Source organism: Mus caroli, chromosome 14 (genome assembly GCF_900094665.2).
Source record: "Mus caroli chromosome 14, CAROLI_EIJ_v1.1, whole genome shotgun sequence".
NCBI lineage: Eukaryota > Metazoa > Chordata > Mammalia > Rodentia > Muridae > Mus > Mus caroli.
Window position 1 is genome coordinate 14454428 of NC_034583.1, and position 17054 is coordinate 14471481.

The 17054-nt window shown below is 47.9% G+C and overlaps 1 protein-coding gene across 1 annotated transcript in view; it reads right to left on the bottom strand.

Annotated features, from left to right (window-relative positions):
* Nucleotides 1-17054, bottom strand: part of Dupd1 (dual specificity phosphatase and pro isomerase domain containing 1) — a 27859-nt gene that overhangs the window by 7542 nt on the left and 3263 nt on the right. Inside the window, exon 2 of the mRNA XM_021182444.1 lies at nt 2950-3170. Coding sequence (XP_021038103.1) covers nt 2950-3170 — 221 coding nt within the window. The remainder of the gene's footprint in view (nt 1-2949; nt 3171-17054) is intronic.

Consider the following 17054-nt stretch of genomic DNA (forward strand, 5'->3'; position numbering starts at 1 on the left):
AGAAAGAAAGAAAGAAAGAAAGAAAAGAAAGAAAGCCACACAGGAGATGTAGGGCCCCGAGTTCAATTCCCAGTGTTACCAGAGATAAAAAATAAGATAAAAATTAAATTCAAAACGAGCCGGCAGTGAGGGACAGGGAATAAATAGGTGGTTATTTTCAGTTAGGACTTGCCAACAAAGGGCAAGAAAGAAGGCAAGAGGGAAGAAAGGAAGGCCTGCCTTTGGGCCAGACTGTCTATCAACACCTCTTATGTCAGGAGTATAATAGGAAACATGCGACCATGACTGGCTCAGAAATTCCACAGCAGTGTCCCTTGGTTCCCCAGTGCATGACTAGACAAGAATCAGGCCACCCCCTGCATGTGGCCGGCAGGCCAAACACCTGTCACCCATGTCTCCTGGAGTCTGTGGCAATGCTGGAGCTGAGCTAACCAGCATTCTCTTTTGTTCCTCTGCCCACTCAGGGCACCGATGACAAGCAGATGACCCTGCCACTCTTGTCTGCCCTCTGACAGCACTAAAAACACGAGCAGTCTGACAGTACAATCCAGATTGGAGATTTTCCCCGAAAAGTCAGACATACTGCCACACTGGCATCCATTCTCACCAGAAACACCAAGGAGATACGGGCTGTCTTCCCCACAAACCTGAATCCCACTGCCTCACAAGCAGCCGGCGCCATTCATTCATAGGATGCTGGGTTCTGAAGGGCTGGCATTTCAGGCCCTGGCTTGGGGAAGTCTTTAGACATGCCAGATTCAAAGGTCACTGAGAAAGGAGCCCAATCCCTCCTCTCCCACCCCATCAGACAGTGTGGCTGTCAGTTTCCTAATCCCAGCCGGCTTGTTTTATCGACACACTTGACCCATCTGACCTGTTTCCTGCGCACTCACTGACTTCTTCCCTCTTGGCCCACCCTTTACCTCGAGCTTTCTCGCACCCGGTCTCCCACCAGCCTGATACTTTCTTACTGAAGTTGTGATCCTGCCCAGCAGGCCTTGAACACCCGACTCCGGAGCCCGAATCTTTGCCGACTTGGCCAGGATCCTAAGACAAGTTTTCATGTGAGTATATCGTACAAGTTCAAAGTCGGAATGTCTTTTTGATTCCTCTCTTTTTTCTTTTAGGATCGGAAACTTTACGGTGATGAGGTGCACATGCTGGCATAGTTACACGCTCCGCAGTGCGCAGCCTCTCTGTCAAGTGCATCCGTGGGCCTCCTGCACTGCAGGTCCCATGCCAAGTGCTTTGTGTATTCGGCCGCTGATCCCCATTACAGCTGCTCACGGTAAATATTTTCATCGCTGGAGGAATCACATCATTACTGAGCTTTGTGATGAGAGGCTAAACCTGGCCTTGTCTTCCTCAAGGCCTGCCAGGCCCCTTCCATTAAGAGGGAGTTCTAAGACATAAAAATGGCAACCAAGCACATGAAACAGATACTGAAGGACTGTACTGCTGCACAACATCACACACACACACACCCCAACACACACACACAATATGCTTTCAGTTAACTTCAAATACAATGAGGTGAATTTTACCTCATGGAGATGAATCAGAGTCTGGTTGCTTTTTTTTTTTTTTTTTTTCTTTTGATCCTGTATGGAAACTCAGAATGTACAGGATACAAAAGATGGTCCATCAATAGAATCATTAAAGGACAGGTAAAAAAATGATACATCCTCTCTAAAACATGTCAGCTGTATGGGTGGCTTCCATTGCCCTAGTGTCCTCTGAACCAGAATGATGACAAAGTTTGTGGGTGGCTATGGCTGGTCAAGAAGCCAAGGAGCCACTGCAGCCTTCAAGGTCTACATCTGGCTGGCTGACTTGGCGTAGGCCTAGCCCCAGGTTACAAGTTCCTGAAGCAGGTCAGTCGGTCAGTGAGCCTTGTAATCCCAACCTCTTGTGGCAAGAAAGGCTTCTGGTAACTGGATCCCCCAAATGAAGTGGTGATTCAGAAAGGGGCATGACAAGAGGCTGAGGTCAGAGCACAGATTGGGGAGGTGATGTCCCTTTGGCCTCCGTGGGATGTGCTGAAGTGTACCCAGCAAACAGCAGTGACTTGCTCTTACCCATGGTGCATGCCAAAGCTGTGCCCTTCTCTCCAAAATAGCCTTGTAGCTGTCTCGGCATGAGAGCAGTCAAAACTGCATTTAGTGGGCAGGATGAGGACCTTGACTTAACAGATGGATCAGTGGCATGGGGAGGCTGGGACTCTGTGGGTGCAAAGCCCACACTCTCTAGTAAAGTTTATATTGGGCCCTTGACTTTTACAAGGTGGGTATCTTAGAGAGTAGTCTGTGGGTGTGTTTGGTTAGCAGAAGTATCTTAAGTCTGTACATGGATTCTCGCACAGCCGGTTCCTTAAACACTTTCCAGCATTGAAGCCTTTGGCTCTATCAAGTTTGAGTCCAAGTGCAATTAGCGTTTTGGCTACAGTTCAGTTTTGAGGGCTTCCCCATGCTCTACCCCTGCTCACCCTGGTCTTTTTAGGGGTGCTTGTTCCTCATGAGATGGAGACTCAGCCACAAGCCCTGACCTCTAAGCCTCCCCCTTTCCCATCTCAACACTGTATATCAAGCCCGAACCCCACCAGCAACACTTATGGCCAGGCAGTTAGCTCAGCCAATCCCTGCCGACAATCCTCAGCCCCAGTACACCAGGTTTGAGAATCACTTTCTTGTAGATCCTGCTTCTGATCCACTGGAGCAGGGCCGGGTTGGCAGATTCTGGGGAGGGGATATGAGGGCAGGACCTCTCCCCAGAGGGGAGAGGATAGCATGCCTTGGGGCATGACCTAGCAGGGGGAAAGCAGACTGTGGGCAGGAGGGGTGGTGCCTCGGCTTGGGGGGGCGTGTTTTATGTCTGGGGGCGGGACTTGATGGGTGGGGTTTCAGCCTGGGGGCGGGGCTTGTCAGGGCAGAGTTGGAGAGGGTCACTTACTGTGGTCGTCTCGGAGTGCGGAGTCGATGAAGGCCGCAGCGGAGTAGAAAAAGATGCTGAGGTCGAAGGTGGGCACGTCGTCGGCCTCGACGCCGTGGTACTCGATGGCCATGTCTCGGTAGTAGTCCGGCCCGGTGTCCACATTCCAGCGGCCGTGCGCTGCGTTCAGCACGTGCGTGAAACCCGCCTTCTGCAGCCCATAGCGGTCCAGCGCCGTGGCCCTGGGCGCAGGGAGAAGGGTCGGTCGGTTGGTGGACGCCGCGCTTTCGGTGGTGCACGGCTTTCAACGCTGGACCCAGTAATCACAGGGCGATTACAGGCAAAGACCCAAAGCAGCGCTCTTCCCGAGCCCCAGGCCACTGGTCACCGTTTGGTTTCCTGACTATGAGAAAGCTACTATCTGCCCAGTCTTGGGTAGGTGCAGCCTGGGCATTTGCCCTTTCCATTTGGATCATTCACCTTATGCTGCCGGTCCTGGAGGTAGACCTGTCAGATCTCCCCAGAGGCAACTGAAACAACCTGAGCCTGCTTCACAGAGCCCCTGGGAGAACCTTTAAGAGGCCCCTGTTCTGAAGCTTCCAAACATTAATGGGTTTGGAGGTCATAGCTGGGAAAAATGGCTTCAAACCGGTGTTTCAGAGGATTTCGTTGGGATTGGATAAAATTCTTGAATTGGTGCTGACAGGATTGGAGGACACACTATGAATGGGGTCTGATTGCTTTGTTGAACCCTGTGCCTAGCTGTGCTTTCGTTGTTCTAAGGAGCTACTTCTAACCCAGGTGAGAGTCTTAGTTTTCAACAGGATTTCTAGGAACAAAAATAAGGTTGCTGGGGATGGAGAGATGGCTCGGAGTCTAAGAGCACTGACTGCTCTTCCCTCGGAGGTCCTGAGTCCTCTTCCCATGGTAAGAGGCCATTGGCTAGCGTATCAGATGGAACAGTTATTCCTGGAGGAAGTGTTAGGGGTTCCTGGTGGAGAGACACCTTTAAATCTGTCCTGCTACAAGGGTGAGCATTTGTTCACTACAAGGGTCAACATTTAATGAGGAGAAGATGGCAGGTGAGGCAGGCGGTGTCAAGGAAATACCACAAATGAAGGTGTAAGGTGATGGAGGAGGCCTCACGGTCTGTAGTCGATCATTTATCCCCATAATGATATAGATTCTATGATGTTCTGATGGTAACAGAAGGGAACAGGTTGATCAAGCCAAGGTGTGTGTGTGTGTGGGGGGGTGGACCTCAGTTCTAATGGGCCTAGAAATAACAAATGAACAAATGGGAGCTGTGAGGAAACTAAGGCCACACTGTGGGCACGACACAGCAAAGCCATGGGACAGACAGTTTTGAAGGGTGTGTAGTAGAGGGCTCTTTGAGGAGGCGGTATTGGAGTAAGAAAAGAAGCAAACTGAAGCAAGAGTGTTTCATCCAGGCTGAAGGAACGACATGTGTTAAGAATGGGTAGGCTACCAGTGCAGCTGAAGGGATGAGGGGCAGGGTGGGGTCCTGCAGGCCAGAGTTAGTCTAAGAAAGGAGTGAGCATTTCATTTGATCAGTCTGTCGCAGGCAAATGGATGAAACTTGAAAATATCATTCTGAGTGAAGTAACCCAGTCACAAAAGAACACACACGATATGCATTCAGTGATAAGTGGATATTAGCAAAAAGCTCAGAACACCCAAGACACAATTCACAGAGCACATGAAGCTCAAAAAGAAGGAAGACCAAAGTGTGGATGCTTCAGTGCTTCTTAGAAGCGGGGACAAAATACTCACAGGAGGAAATATGGAGACAAAAGTGTGGAGCAGAGACTGAAGGAAAGGCCATGCAGAGACTGACCCACCTGGGGAGCCATCCCATATACCTGGACGGTATTGAGGATGCCAGGAAGTGCTTGTTGACAGGAGCCTGATATGTCTGTCTCCTGGTGGCTCTGCCAGAGCCTGACAAATACAGAGGAGGAAGCTCGCAGCCAAACCATTGGACTGAGCTTGGGGTCCCAGATGGAAGAGTTGGAGAAGGGACTGAAGGAGCTGATGGGGTTTGCAGCCCTGTTGGGGGAGCAACAGTATCAGCCATCCAGACTCCCTGGAGCTCCCAGAGACTAGACCACCAACTAAAGAGTACACATGGAGGGACCTATGGCTCTAGCCAAATAGGTGGCAGAGGATGGCCATCAGTGGGAGGAGTGGACCTTAGTCCCATGGGGGTTCAATGCCCCAGTGTAGGGGAATGCCAGGGCAGGAAGACAGGAGTGTATGGGTGGGTGGGAGAGCACCCTCATAGAAGCAGGGGGGGAGGGATGGGATAGGACTTTCCCAGAGGGGAGACCTGGAAAGGGGATAACATTTGAAATGTAAATAAAGAAAATATCCAATAAAAGGGGGGGGGACCAGTCTGGTTGACCTGTGCAGATGGATGTGAGAGGATGAGAAACAGAAGCAAGAAGAGTCTGTTTGTGGCTGTTGTTTTATATAAGCAGGAGAGGGAAGCGTGGCCTGGGATAATGCCTGGGAATGGGGAGAGGAGGAGGGGACCGGCTGTGTGATGGGGAGGAGAGAGGAGGAAAGGAGAGGGAGATTTGAAGCGAATATAATTTTTGGTCTTAGAACAACTTGGATGTCAGGATCAGTATTGGGGGGGTGGTCAAAGAGAACTATAGTCAGTGTTTTAAGAGTGTGTAGGATTTGGCTTGAAGAAGCCATGTTTGGGCTGGAGACATGGCTTAGCAGTTAAGAGTACCGACTGCTCTTCCAGAGGTCCTGAGTTCAATTCCCAGCAAGCACATGGTGGCTCACAACCACAGACACCTCTTCTAGTGTGTCTGACAGCTACAGTGAACTCAAAAATAAAATAAATAAATCTTTAAAAAGAAAAGACAAGAAAAGGCCAGCCTAGTGCTCAAGGAAGGCTAACAAGGTGTCAGATCTTAACACTAGAACACAGTATGCTCACTTTGAGGGTCCACGCTCTTCTTCATCGATCTGTGGCTGTGATAAGTACAGTTATCGAGAGCAGCTCGGTGAGGAAAGGGTTGAATTGAGTTTACAGGTTAGAGTCTGTCATCAAGGGAAGCCAGAGCAAGACCTTAAAACAGGAATCTGAGGCAGGAACTAAAGCAGAGACCAAGGAGGAATCCCAGCTCACAAGTCTGGGATGCCTTTCAGCCTAGGGATGGCACCACCCACAGTGGTCCTCCCACCCCCATCAGGTAGCCATCAGGAAAATGCTACCACAGACATTCCCACAGGCCAGGCTAATGGAGGTAAAACCTCAATTGAGAGTCCTTTTTCCTGTGTCAAGTTCACAACCAAGATTAGCCATTACACATAATAAGGCCACTGGTAAACGATTTGGACAGATGTAACCATATTGGACAGGAGTAAGGACCAGCACTCTGGGCCAGGAGGAGCCTCACATCAGCAACACACACCACGTCCTCTACCAACAAGCCTCCATCCCTCCTTAGTGTGCTTATTCCGTAGAGAGGAGCAGCAATGGACTCTAGAGCTTGAAAAGAGTTAAGCACAGGCACTGGACTGGTAGAAAGATTTTTCAGAGCCTATAGGAGCTGTCTGTGTGTACAACCAGAGGTGGTAGCTCATGCCTTTAATCCCAGCTCTTGGGAGACTGAGACAGGGGACCAGCCTGGACCAGAGTGAGGCCCTGTCTGAAACAAACCACAAAAATGGATGGGGGCAGTTTGGTGGCGCGAATCTTTAATACCAGTGTTTAGGAGGCAGAGGTGGGTGGATCTTTAGCCAGCCTGGTCTAAAATAGTGAGTTCCGGATCAGCTAGGACTGCATAGTGGGATCCTGTTCCCAAAATAGAAGGCCACATGGGGAGTTGAGCTCCCATAATCCCCCTCCCCAAGATGGCCCTTGGTGCTGGCATCCTGGCTGTAGAGCACATTCAACTTCCATCATTTTCCATTGAAAGGCCTATGGTTTTCATCTTTCTTCTTGTCCCCAAATATATATACAACAAAGGTTACACTTTGGGGACACAGATCTGCACTCAATTAAAGCCTCCAATAACTTGGCCTGTCTTGCTGAGTGGCAGTTAGCTTCACTTTGAGGCTGAGCTCAGTGGAAGAATTAAAATTAACTGTCCTTGACAGGAGGCTCTAACCCACCAGAAACACTGCTCCTTCTGTGGTCACCAACAGTCTCCACAGAATCCCATGGCGGTCTGAATGAATTGCAGTTTGCACTTTGATGTCTGGGGGGTCAAGGATCAAGGGTGGGTAGCACACTAGCATATGACACCACTCCACTCACCCCACCCAACTGCCTTTGTGTCTAGGAAGAAAGGGCCCAACAGAGCTTTAGAGCTGATAGTGTATCTAAGATCCATTAGTTCTCAAGGCTCTATGTCCCCTGAGGTGGGTGTGGTGTGGGGTGGTGTGGGGTGTGTGTGGGTGTGTGGGTGTGAGCACGGTGTCCTTATAGAATAGGATACTACAGGGGCAGGTTCCCTCAGCTGGGAGTCAGGTTGAGACTTTGAAAGAACACTTACAGCAGAATGGGAAATTTACAAATAAAAACTAATGCTTCCTAGGCATTAAACATCCTGTGTCCAGGTCCCCATTGGGCAGGATGCCCAGCTCAGCGGTTACTGAAATTGGAGTGTGGGTGGAGGGTTATGTCTGGCACTGTATTGTGTTTTGTTGTTGTTTTTAATTTGAGGGCCAGATAAATAATTGGCTCAGATAAGTTATATGGGAAAGGAACGGAGAAATCCAGGGATGTTTTGAAGTGATGGGAACAGAGGAAAGGCCTAGTGTCTCTCTTTTGGGCCTCCTCTGATCATGGGGAAAGACTTCAGGGAACCAACAACAAATGGATTCAGGAATTTACGTCTAGAGACTGGATGAGGAGGGACTGAGTCTCAGTCAGTAAAGTGCTTGCCCGGGACACAGGAGGACCAAGTGAGCGCCCCCATGAAAGCCCAGCTCAGTGGTTTGCAGACCCAACACTGAGAAGGTAAGTCAGGAGGAGGACTGCTGGGTCCTGCTGACCAGCTAGTGCAGCTGCCTTGATGAGCTCCAGGGTCAGGGAGAGACCGAGGCTCAAGACCAAAGTGGACGAGATAGAGCAGGACACGTGCTATCTGTGGGGCCTCCACACATGCGCACAAGAGTATTACTTTCACCCTCCGACATGTGCACACGTACATATACATATACGTGAACACGTTCATGCACAGGCATGAACGTGTTCACACACAAAATAACTTAGATGATAAAGCAGCCTTACTGTCTGGGTATTTTCTGAAAAATCCTAGTTCTAAGCAATGTATGTGTGTGTGTGTTTAAGTCACATGTCATCTGTTTCCAGAAATAGCATGCTCAGCAAGGATGTGGAAAATAAAACCCACACAAAAATTCACCAGTCTTTCTACCCCACTAAAGATAAAGATTATATGATTAGTCTTTTAAAGTAGGATCTTCCAGCTGTTTTCTATGCATAGGGGTGTTTTTTATAGAGGCATGTTTTTTAATATAATACCATACAGGCATACTTCTTATTTTTATTTTCAATATTAGAGATGAACCCTAAGGTCTCATTCATGCTACACGTGTGCTCTGCCTCTGAGGGATCTCCTTGACCCTCTTTTTAGTTTTTATTTAGAGACAGGGTCTTATAAACTCTGTAGCCCAGGAAGTTGTTGAACTTGTGATCCTCCTGCCTCAGCCTCCTGAGGACCTGGGATTACAGACCTGAACCATTCAGGCCTGATCTATACCTTGTTTTATTGTGCCTGTCTTATTGTCCTTCAAAGATTATATATGTATGTGCCTGTTTGTGTGCACGCATGTGTCTATGAGTATGTGTGTGAGCCTGTGCATATGTATGTATGCCTGTACATTCATGTTTGTATGTATGTATGTACATACGCATGTATGTGTGCTTGTGCCTGTGTGTATGTATGTATGCTTGTGTGCATGTGTATGCATGTATGTGTGTGCTTATATGTGTGTGTGCTTGTACATGTGTGTGTGTGTATTGAACCCAAGGCCCCCAACAAGAAGCCAAGCATATGTCCTATCTACCACTGAGCTATTCTCTGATGCTACATTTTTTTTTTATTTTATTTTATTTTATTTTATTTTATTTTATTTTATAGTTTGAAGCACCTGGCAACCCCACAGTAAGCTAAATCCACCATTTTCCCAACAGCTCAGATGGCAGGTAGCAGTTTTTAAGCAAAAATGAACTGAAAGATATACATTGTCCTATATAATGCTAACGCTGACTAGACTAGTGGGTGTGCCTGACCTATAGCTGTATATCACCAGGGACAACCATGAATATCCAACACAGAACTATAGATTTACTTAAAACATGCTTTTGTTTGTTTATAACTTGATTGCACAGTTCTCAAGATGACATTGTTGAGTGTCAGAAGGCTGAACAGTGGGGCTGATGGGGTGGCTCAGTGGTTAAGAACATTAGCTACTCTTCTAGAGGACCTGGGTTCGGTTCCCAGCACCCATATGGCAGCTCACACCTGTCTGTAACTTCAGTTCCAGTGGATCTGACTCCCTCTTCTGGTCTGTGAGGGCACTACACACATGTAGCACACACATATGCACGCAGGCAAAACACCATATACAATAAATAAAAATAAAATTGAAATATTCTCAAAGGGCGAGGATCGTGAGCACACCAGATATGGCAGAGTGTAAATAGATGTGCTAGAGACCAAAGAATTCAAATAAATTGCTTAATATTGATATTTATTGAGGTAGGTGGAGCTAGAGGTGTCACCAAAGGACATCTGTACACACTGTTCAAACACCTTGACATGGCAGAGTGCTGTGGCCATCAGATGAAGTCACCTCATGGCAGTGTACTGTGAGCAGCTGATGTCACCTCATGGCCTTCAGCAGGCACACACTGCCACTGCCTCCTCAGCCTGGACTTATGGGCACACCTGATTCTGTCACTGTGAGAGACTTCAGTTTATTTGGTTTTTTTGTTTTGTTTTGTTTTGTTTTGTTTTCAGACAAGGCTTCTCCCTGTAGCCCCAGCTGACCTGGAACTCTCTCAGTAGACCAGGCTGGCCTCAGACCTCAAAGATCCACTTGCCCTTGCCTCCCAAGTGCTGGCATCGAAGGCATGTGCCACCACTGCTTGGCACAAGAGCCTTTTAAAGCAGAATGATCCTGTCCAGGGGGACGGGCAATTTGAAATCTACCTGAGAGTTGGTGAGATGGCTCAGTGGGTAAAGTCACGTGCTGCATAGACTTGGCAGGCTGATGCAGATCTCTGGGACCCACATCGAGGTGGAAGGGGAGAGCTGAGTCTACAGAGCTGTTCTCTGTGCGTTGGGCTGTACGTGTACCGCATGCCCCCCCACACACACACCGCATACACATGCATCATAATTAGGTAAGCTATATCTGATATTCATGAAGCGGCCCTTAAGAAAACTTGGCTCAGATTCACATTCCAATGAAGAGGAAAAGGTTTTAAACTTTCTGTGTATTATGTATGGGTGTTTTGTGTATGTCACTATTCCAAACAAATGGAGTTAGGATGGTTGTGCGATGCTGGGTGGGTGGGTGCTGAGACCCAAACCCAGGTCCTCTGGAAGAGCAACAAGTGCTCTGAACCGCTGAACCACCTCGCCCGTCCCCTACAATACAATTTTTATTTATTTATCTTTTTAATAATTTATTTCCATTTTACGTGCATTGGTGTTTTGCCTGCATGCATGTCTGTGGGAAGGTGCCAGATCTTGGAGTTACAGACAGTTGTGAGCGGCCATGTGGGTGCTGGGATTTGAACCCAGGTCCTCTGGAAGAGCAGTCAGTGCTCTTAACCACTGAGCAATCTTTCTAGCCCCCTCCAATTTTTATTATTTGTGAATCTCATAGGCAAAGAAAGGGTGTCTCATTTTCATTAATTTGCCTTAGGAACAAGGTGGGACATTCTTTCACACATGAGCCTGGAAGGCTCCTTTGGTTGTACATGAGCCTGGAAGGCTCCTTCTTTTGCACATGAGCCTGGTAGGTTCCTGTGGTTTGCTCTATGTGGTTGTTATTGAGTGAGCCTCTGTACGTAGCTCAGTTTGCGCTTGGACCTGTGTTCATCCTGCCTTAGCCTTCCAAGTGCTGGGCTCCCTGGCAAGTGCCACTGTCCCTGGCCCATGCAGTTTATTCTGAGACCTCGTGGATCCTTTGTTTGACTAAAGTCTTCTTCCTTCCTTCCCTGCAAACCCCTGGCCAAGATCTGGCTTCTAACTGCAACAAAAATCCTTCTCACATGGTCTGGTTTTCTCAGTCAGTCAGAGACCTTCCTTCCTTCCCTCCTTCTCATCCTTGTCCCAACATCTTGCCAGTTCCTCTAGAGTCGCCCCCTGAAAGCTTGCTTCAAACTCCATAGGGCATCGTTAGCTTCAGCGGTCCACTTGACACAGACCTAGCATCACCTGGGAAAAGGGAACTTCAAATGATGAACTGCCCAGATTAGATTGGCCTATGGTTACATCTGTGAGACATTTTCTAAGCTGAGGTAGGAGGGCCTGATCCAATGTGGGCAGTGCTATCCCTAATCTGGTGGGTGTGGGCTGTAGAAGAAAAGTAATTGAGCAAGCCAGTAAGTAGTGTTCCTCTGTGGTCTCTGCTTCACTTCCCTTGGTCCTGCCCTGAGTTCCTGCCTTGGATTCCTCTGATGATGGACTGTAACTCATACACCAGGTTAGCCCTTCTCTCTCCAAACTGCTTTGGGTCATATTGTTTATTCACAGCAACAGAAAGCACAGTAAGCTGGATGTTGTGGTGCACACCTTTAATGCTAGCACTCAAGAGGTGTTGGCAGGTGGATCTCTGTGAATTCTAGGCCAGTCTGGTATATATAGGTAGTTCCAAGACAGCCAGAGCAACAAAAATAGAGAGAGATCTTGCTAACAAAGCAAAACAAAGCAAAAACAGAAACAATGGGGGAGAGAGAGAGAGAGAGAGAGAGAGAGAGAGAGAGAGAGAGAGAGAGAGAGAGAGAGANGAGAGAGAGAGAGAGAGAGAGAAGGAAGGAAAGAAACTAGAGCATCTCCTTGGGCCACACACTGAGACCTTTGTTGTCCTGATCCCAGCCCAAGTCCCTCAGCCTCTGCAGTCGGGACCATTTCCCTATGTGCTCTTGTGCAGGGTCAAGGAGAGAGGCATATGTGGCCTGAATATATCAGTCCAAGTAGAGCATCTGCCACCTTCTTTCAGCTGAAAAAAAGGAGCTACTCCCGTGTTGCTGGATTCAGTACTGGGCCATGAGAACAATCCCCCCCCCCCCCCCCCCGCCAAGGCTACTTCCACTCTGGTGTCAGCAGAGGTCAGCCTGCGTCTGGTCTGAGCATCTGGTCTCAAGTGCATGTTTGCTTATGGTCTATGTCATGCATCCTTTTAAATCTACTGTCTGTAACACTGTAGTGATTGTGTGTCATTTCCTGGGTGTGGCCTTGATGTCATTGTCCTCCCATGGAGTCTGGGCTGAGTGCATTCTTCCCAGATGGATTTTGGAGCAGTAGGTATTCCTAGCTCCTGATCTCATTAAGTCACCGGCTCACCAGCTCACCGGCTCACCGGCTCACTGACCTGCTGGTCTCGGACATGTTGAGGCCATTCAGGGCAACAGCTTAAACTGCTGCGTGAACGAAAACCCCTAAACTAAAGCCTCTGGGCCTCCAGTTTCTTTGGGGCCAAATCGACCCAATTACCCAGGTAGTGATTCCTTTACAGGGCTTGTGAAGTTGAGCTGTGCTCTGCTCAAACCTCTTTGCCAGATTAAAGAAATTCCATGGGGGAGAAATGGGAAATTTTACATCAGAATGTTTATCTTTGTTGAATGGCATTATAGGGAATTCTGATTTTTTTTCTTTTAGTCTATTTTTTTTTTAATTCAGTAATGAGCACCCTACATTCATTTACTATATAATTGTGTACTATGATTTTATTGATATTATTTCCTTAGTACTCCAGAGAGACAAGCTATTATAGAGTTGTGGGGTAGATTTTTAATTCCTTTGGATTTTTATTTAATTCCTGTTAGAAATCTCTTCCCGCTGGCCATGGTGAGACTGGCCTGTCATTCCCTACCCCTGGGAATACTGAGGCAGGAGGAGAGGTTACACAACAATACCTTTTGTTAGAAAACCGAAACTTGAGCCAGGTGTGGTGGTGACCACCTTTAATCCCAGCACTCAGGAGACAGAGGTAGAACTCTAAATTCAAGGCCAGTCTGGTCTACAGAGTGAGTTCCAGGACAGCTAGGGCTACACAGAGAAACCTTGTCTCAAAACCAAACCAAATCAAACCAAACCAAACCAAACCAAACCAAAAAACTTGAAACCTTTTCCCAGGCTGCTTTACTCCAAGAAAGGAACGAAAGTAAACGCTGGAAGCCCATGTTTGAAACTTAATGTATTGGTCATTAAAGTAGGCCATTGCATCACTATACAATGAAAGTCTTTCACATTGCTCAAACCTTGCCAGAGAAAGCTTAATCTAGCTTGAGAAGCCCTGACCAAGGCTTCAGGCCTCTTTCTCGGGCTATCTGTGACTGGTATCCACTTGCAATAGTTGGAAGGTTCAAAGTTCAGGTTTTCTGGTTCTTTTGGGAACTGTGCAGCCTGTGGAATTGTTAACACTGGCTTATTTTGCTGCATCCTACCCTGGCCTTGCTTCTCCTTGGAGTAGCAGGCCAAGGGTCAGCTTTGCTTGGTATTTTGAGACCATAACAATTTTGTGTCTGTGTGTGGGAAGAGGTTCTCAGCCTTCCAGACACATCTAAGGAAGGCCCCCTCTGCCTTTCCCAGTTTCCCCAGTGGCAGGCCCAGGAGATAGATGCCTCTGGCTTTTGAGATTACTAGAGATGTTGGGGAGCAAAGGAATCAGCTGAGCCAGCATTTGCCTGTGAGGGACCTGGCTCTTAGAGAAGGGTTTTGGGTTGTTGATGGTCCCCTGAAACGAGGGTTTGGTGGAGTTGTCTTGGGCCCCAGCAATCCTACGGGCAGCATAGTTTAAGAGCGAAGGGACACCACTGTGAGGAGAGAAATTTCTCAATTACTCCAGCTCATGGTTATCAGCTGCTGCCCTGCCCAGGATTTGTGAGGTTCCTTCATGGTGGTAAGACACTGCCCTTCTTGCTGACTATGTGGAGAGAAAAAGGAAAGGAAGAAAGAAAGGTTTTGCTAAGCAAATGAGAGATGTGAAGGAGATTAAAGTGAGAATATTTAAATCACAGAAGTGCGGTGCTTTTCAAGCGTGCTCAAGCGGTTCTTGAAGCCCCATTTAGGGGCTGCTGATTGATAAGAGGCTATGGATTATTCTTATCTCCTAGTCCCCGGCTCTCTGGAGGGCAACACTTGGTTAACCTAATTTGAATCTAATTTAAATGACTTAAGAGTAATAACACAAGTATGTGCTTGAACCTAATAAAGCCTAATTTATTAAATAGGACGATTTTAAAAGAACTGTATATTACAGCCAGACAGGGACTTTTGAAATCATCCTTTATTTAATAATTAAGAAACCGAGTCCTGGAACAATAAAATGTTTTGCCAAAGGCCAGACAGTGGCCACACACAATGGGAACTTGAACTCTGTACCCTGCGTATGGAAGGGGGGCTTTTCTCCACACTCTGGGAGCCTGTGCTTCCCACGGGGACACACTCAGTCCCCCACCAAGTCATGGGAAGTGGGTGGTGAATGAGGATGAATTCTGCACAGGGACATCTGCTAGTTTGCTTCTGGCCCATGCGCCAGTCCTCTACAGAACCAGCGGACCTGTAGGGCTGGTGTGTCCTGGGGATTTGAGGGTTTTAGGCATCCAGGTGGGGCTGAAGCCCTTAAGACAACCTGGAACTGAGCACCCGCTAGAAATCCTGAAACGTACAGGTTCGTAGGCATTCCTCGGAAGGCAAGCCTTAGGCTGGGAAGCCGGGAGAGTGCCTGGGGCAGTGCTGGTGGGGCCTTCTTCCCACATCCTGCTGGGCTCACATAGGATGTCCTGGGAGGTGGTTGGTGTGAGTTGATTTCTATCTCCAGGCTGTGCTCGGGCTAGGAGGACTCTCCTCTTACAACAAAATCGTGTGCTTAACCTGTGCTTTCTTTACATTCTGTTCAGTTTCTAGACCCCATCTTGTTGGTAATGGATCATACTTGAGTGCGCTAGGCATTGCAATAAGCTCTGGTATGTCTTAACGTCTTAAATCCTAAATCTAATAGATGAGGAAATGGAAGCTTAGAGAGCTTGATGGCCAGGCTGAAGCCCTACAGAGACCTGACACCAAGAGCTCACACTGGAAACTCAGCCGTCCACAGGTCTCCATAAAGGGGGCCTGGGAGGAAAGAATGAATCTGCTTGGGAATAGCCTGGCCCAGGAGTCACTGGCCTCGGCTCCAGCAATAGCTAGTGGATGCCTTTGATGTCCAAGAATACCCGTCTATTCTTACTCCTGAGTCTGGATTGCCTCCCTCACTGTCCTCCAGAGTCTGGCACCTGGCTTTCAAAATCTCAGGTGATTTATGGGTGCGCGGGGACTCATGTTAAATGAAGCTGAGGCTTTATGCCTGTGGAGCCAGCTTTGGGCTTTGGACAATACCTCCAGGGAGACCAAGAAACTTGGGCTTTCCTGGCATCCTGCAGCTGGGGTTAGAGCCTCACTTGGCTGCTTGGGCATGAAATCCATGGCCTTTTGGAGTCTGTGAAGCTTGAGAAGTGGGCATCATACCGAGTCCAGGATCAGGGTCGAGCATGAGGCTGAGCTGACTTCTATTCTGTGCTATGGTCAGATCACATACAAGTGACTTGAAGCTGCCTGGTTAGTAAGTGACTATATATAGTGCATATTTGTGTATATGTGTATATGTTTGTGCATATGTGTGTAGTACATGTGTGTGCATGTGTGTGAGTGTGTGCATGTGTGTATATGTGTGTGAGTGTGTGCATGTGTGTGTATATGTGTGTGAGTGTGTGCATGTGTGTATATGTGTGTATGTGTGTGCATGAGCGTATATCTCTGTGTGTATGTGTGCACATGTGTGTATGTGTGCGTGTGTGTGTGTGTGTTGGGGCTTGATTAAACATAGTTGGATTGTATTGAAAGGGCGGTGACATTGTCTTGGTTGAAAGCAGCAAGATTCTATTCAGAGGTCAAGGAAACAAGCATCTGCCATTGTCTGGCACAGCAGACTGTGTCTCTTCTCAGTCCCTCACAGTACTTCCCTGAAAGCAATCCTTCCTTCCCTGGCAGTCAGCCTCCTGCAGGCTGGACTCCTCTACCTACATTTTTGGGTGTTTCACTAACAGCAGTAACAATGATGCTTGAGTTTGTCTGCCAATTTATTATACCTAAAATGCTTTCTTCTAAGCTTTGAAGCTTTTCAGCAACTGTTTTAGAAGTGAGGATGTAGGTCCAGAAAGGCAAAAGACCCTGTCCCAAAGTCACCACATCATTCCAGGGGGCAGCGTTAGGTTGTACTATTGTTTAGAATGTTGTCATCCCCCCCCTTCTGTTTTCCTGACCCTGTCAACAGAATGGGGTTTTTATTGGTTTTTGGTTTTTCGAGACAGGGTTTCTCTGTGTAGCCCTGGCTGTCCTGGAACTCACTTTGTAGACCAAGCTGGCCTTGAACTCAGAAATCTGCCTGCCTCTGCCTCCTAAGTGCTAGAATTAAAGGTGTGTACCACCACTGAGTAGGACAAGCACTTTCACCCACTGAGGTATCTAACTGGGACAGGATGTTTCGATGTAGGCTTACTTGGCCCAATGAAATATGGACAAAAATGTCCCGTGTGAGCTGGGAACTGGGGGCACATGCCTGTGACCTCAGCACTTGGGATGGAAAGTCAAGGAAGATTAGGAATTGGGGAGCCAGACTGAGCCTCTCTTGAAAACAAAATTAAAACAAAATGTGACATGCACCACGTCCAGGTCAGGTCATGGTTTAACCATTCCTCTCTTTTCTTTCTGCTGCAAGAGAAAAGTATCAGCCGGGCGTGGTGGGGCATGCCTTTAATCCCAGCACTTGGGAGGCAGAGGCAGGTGGATTTCTGAGTTCGAGGCCAGCCTGGTCTACAGAGTGAGTTCCAGGACAACCAGGGC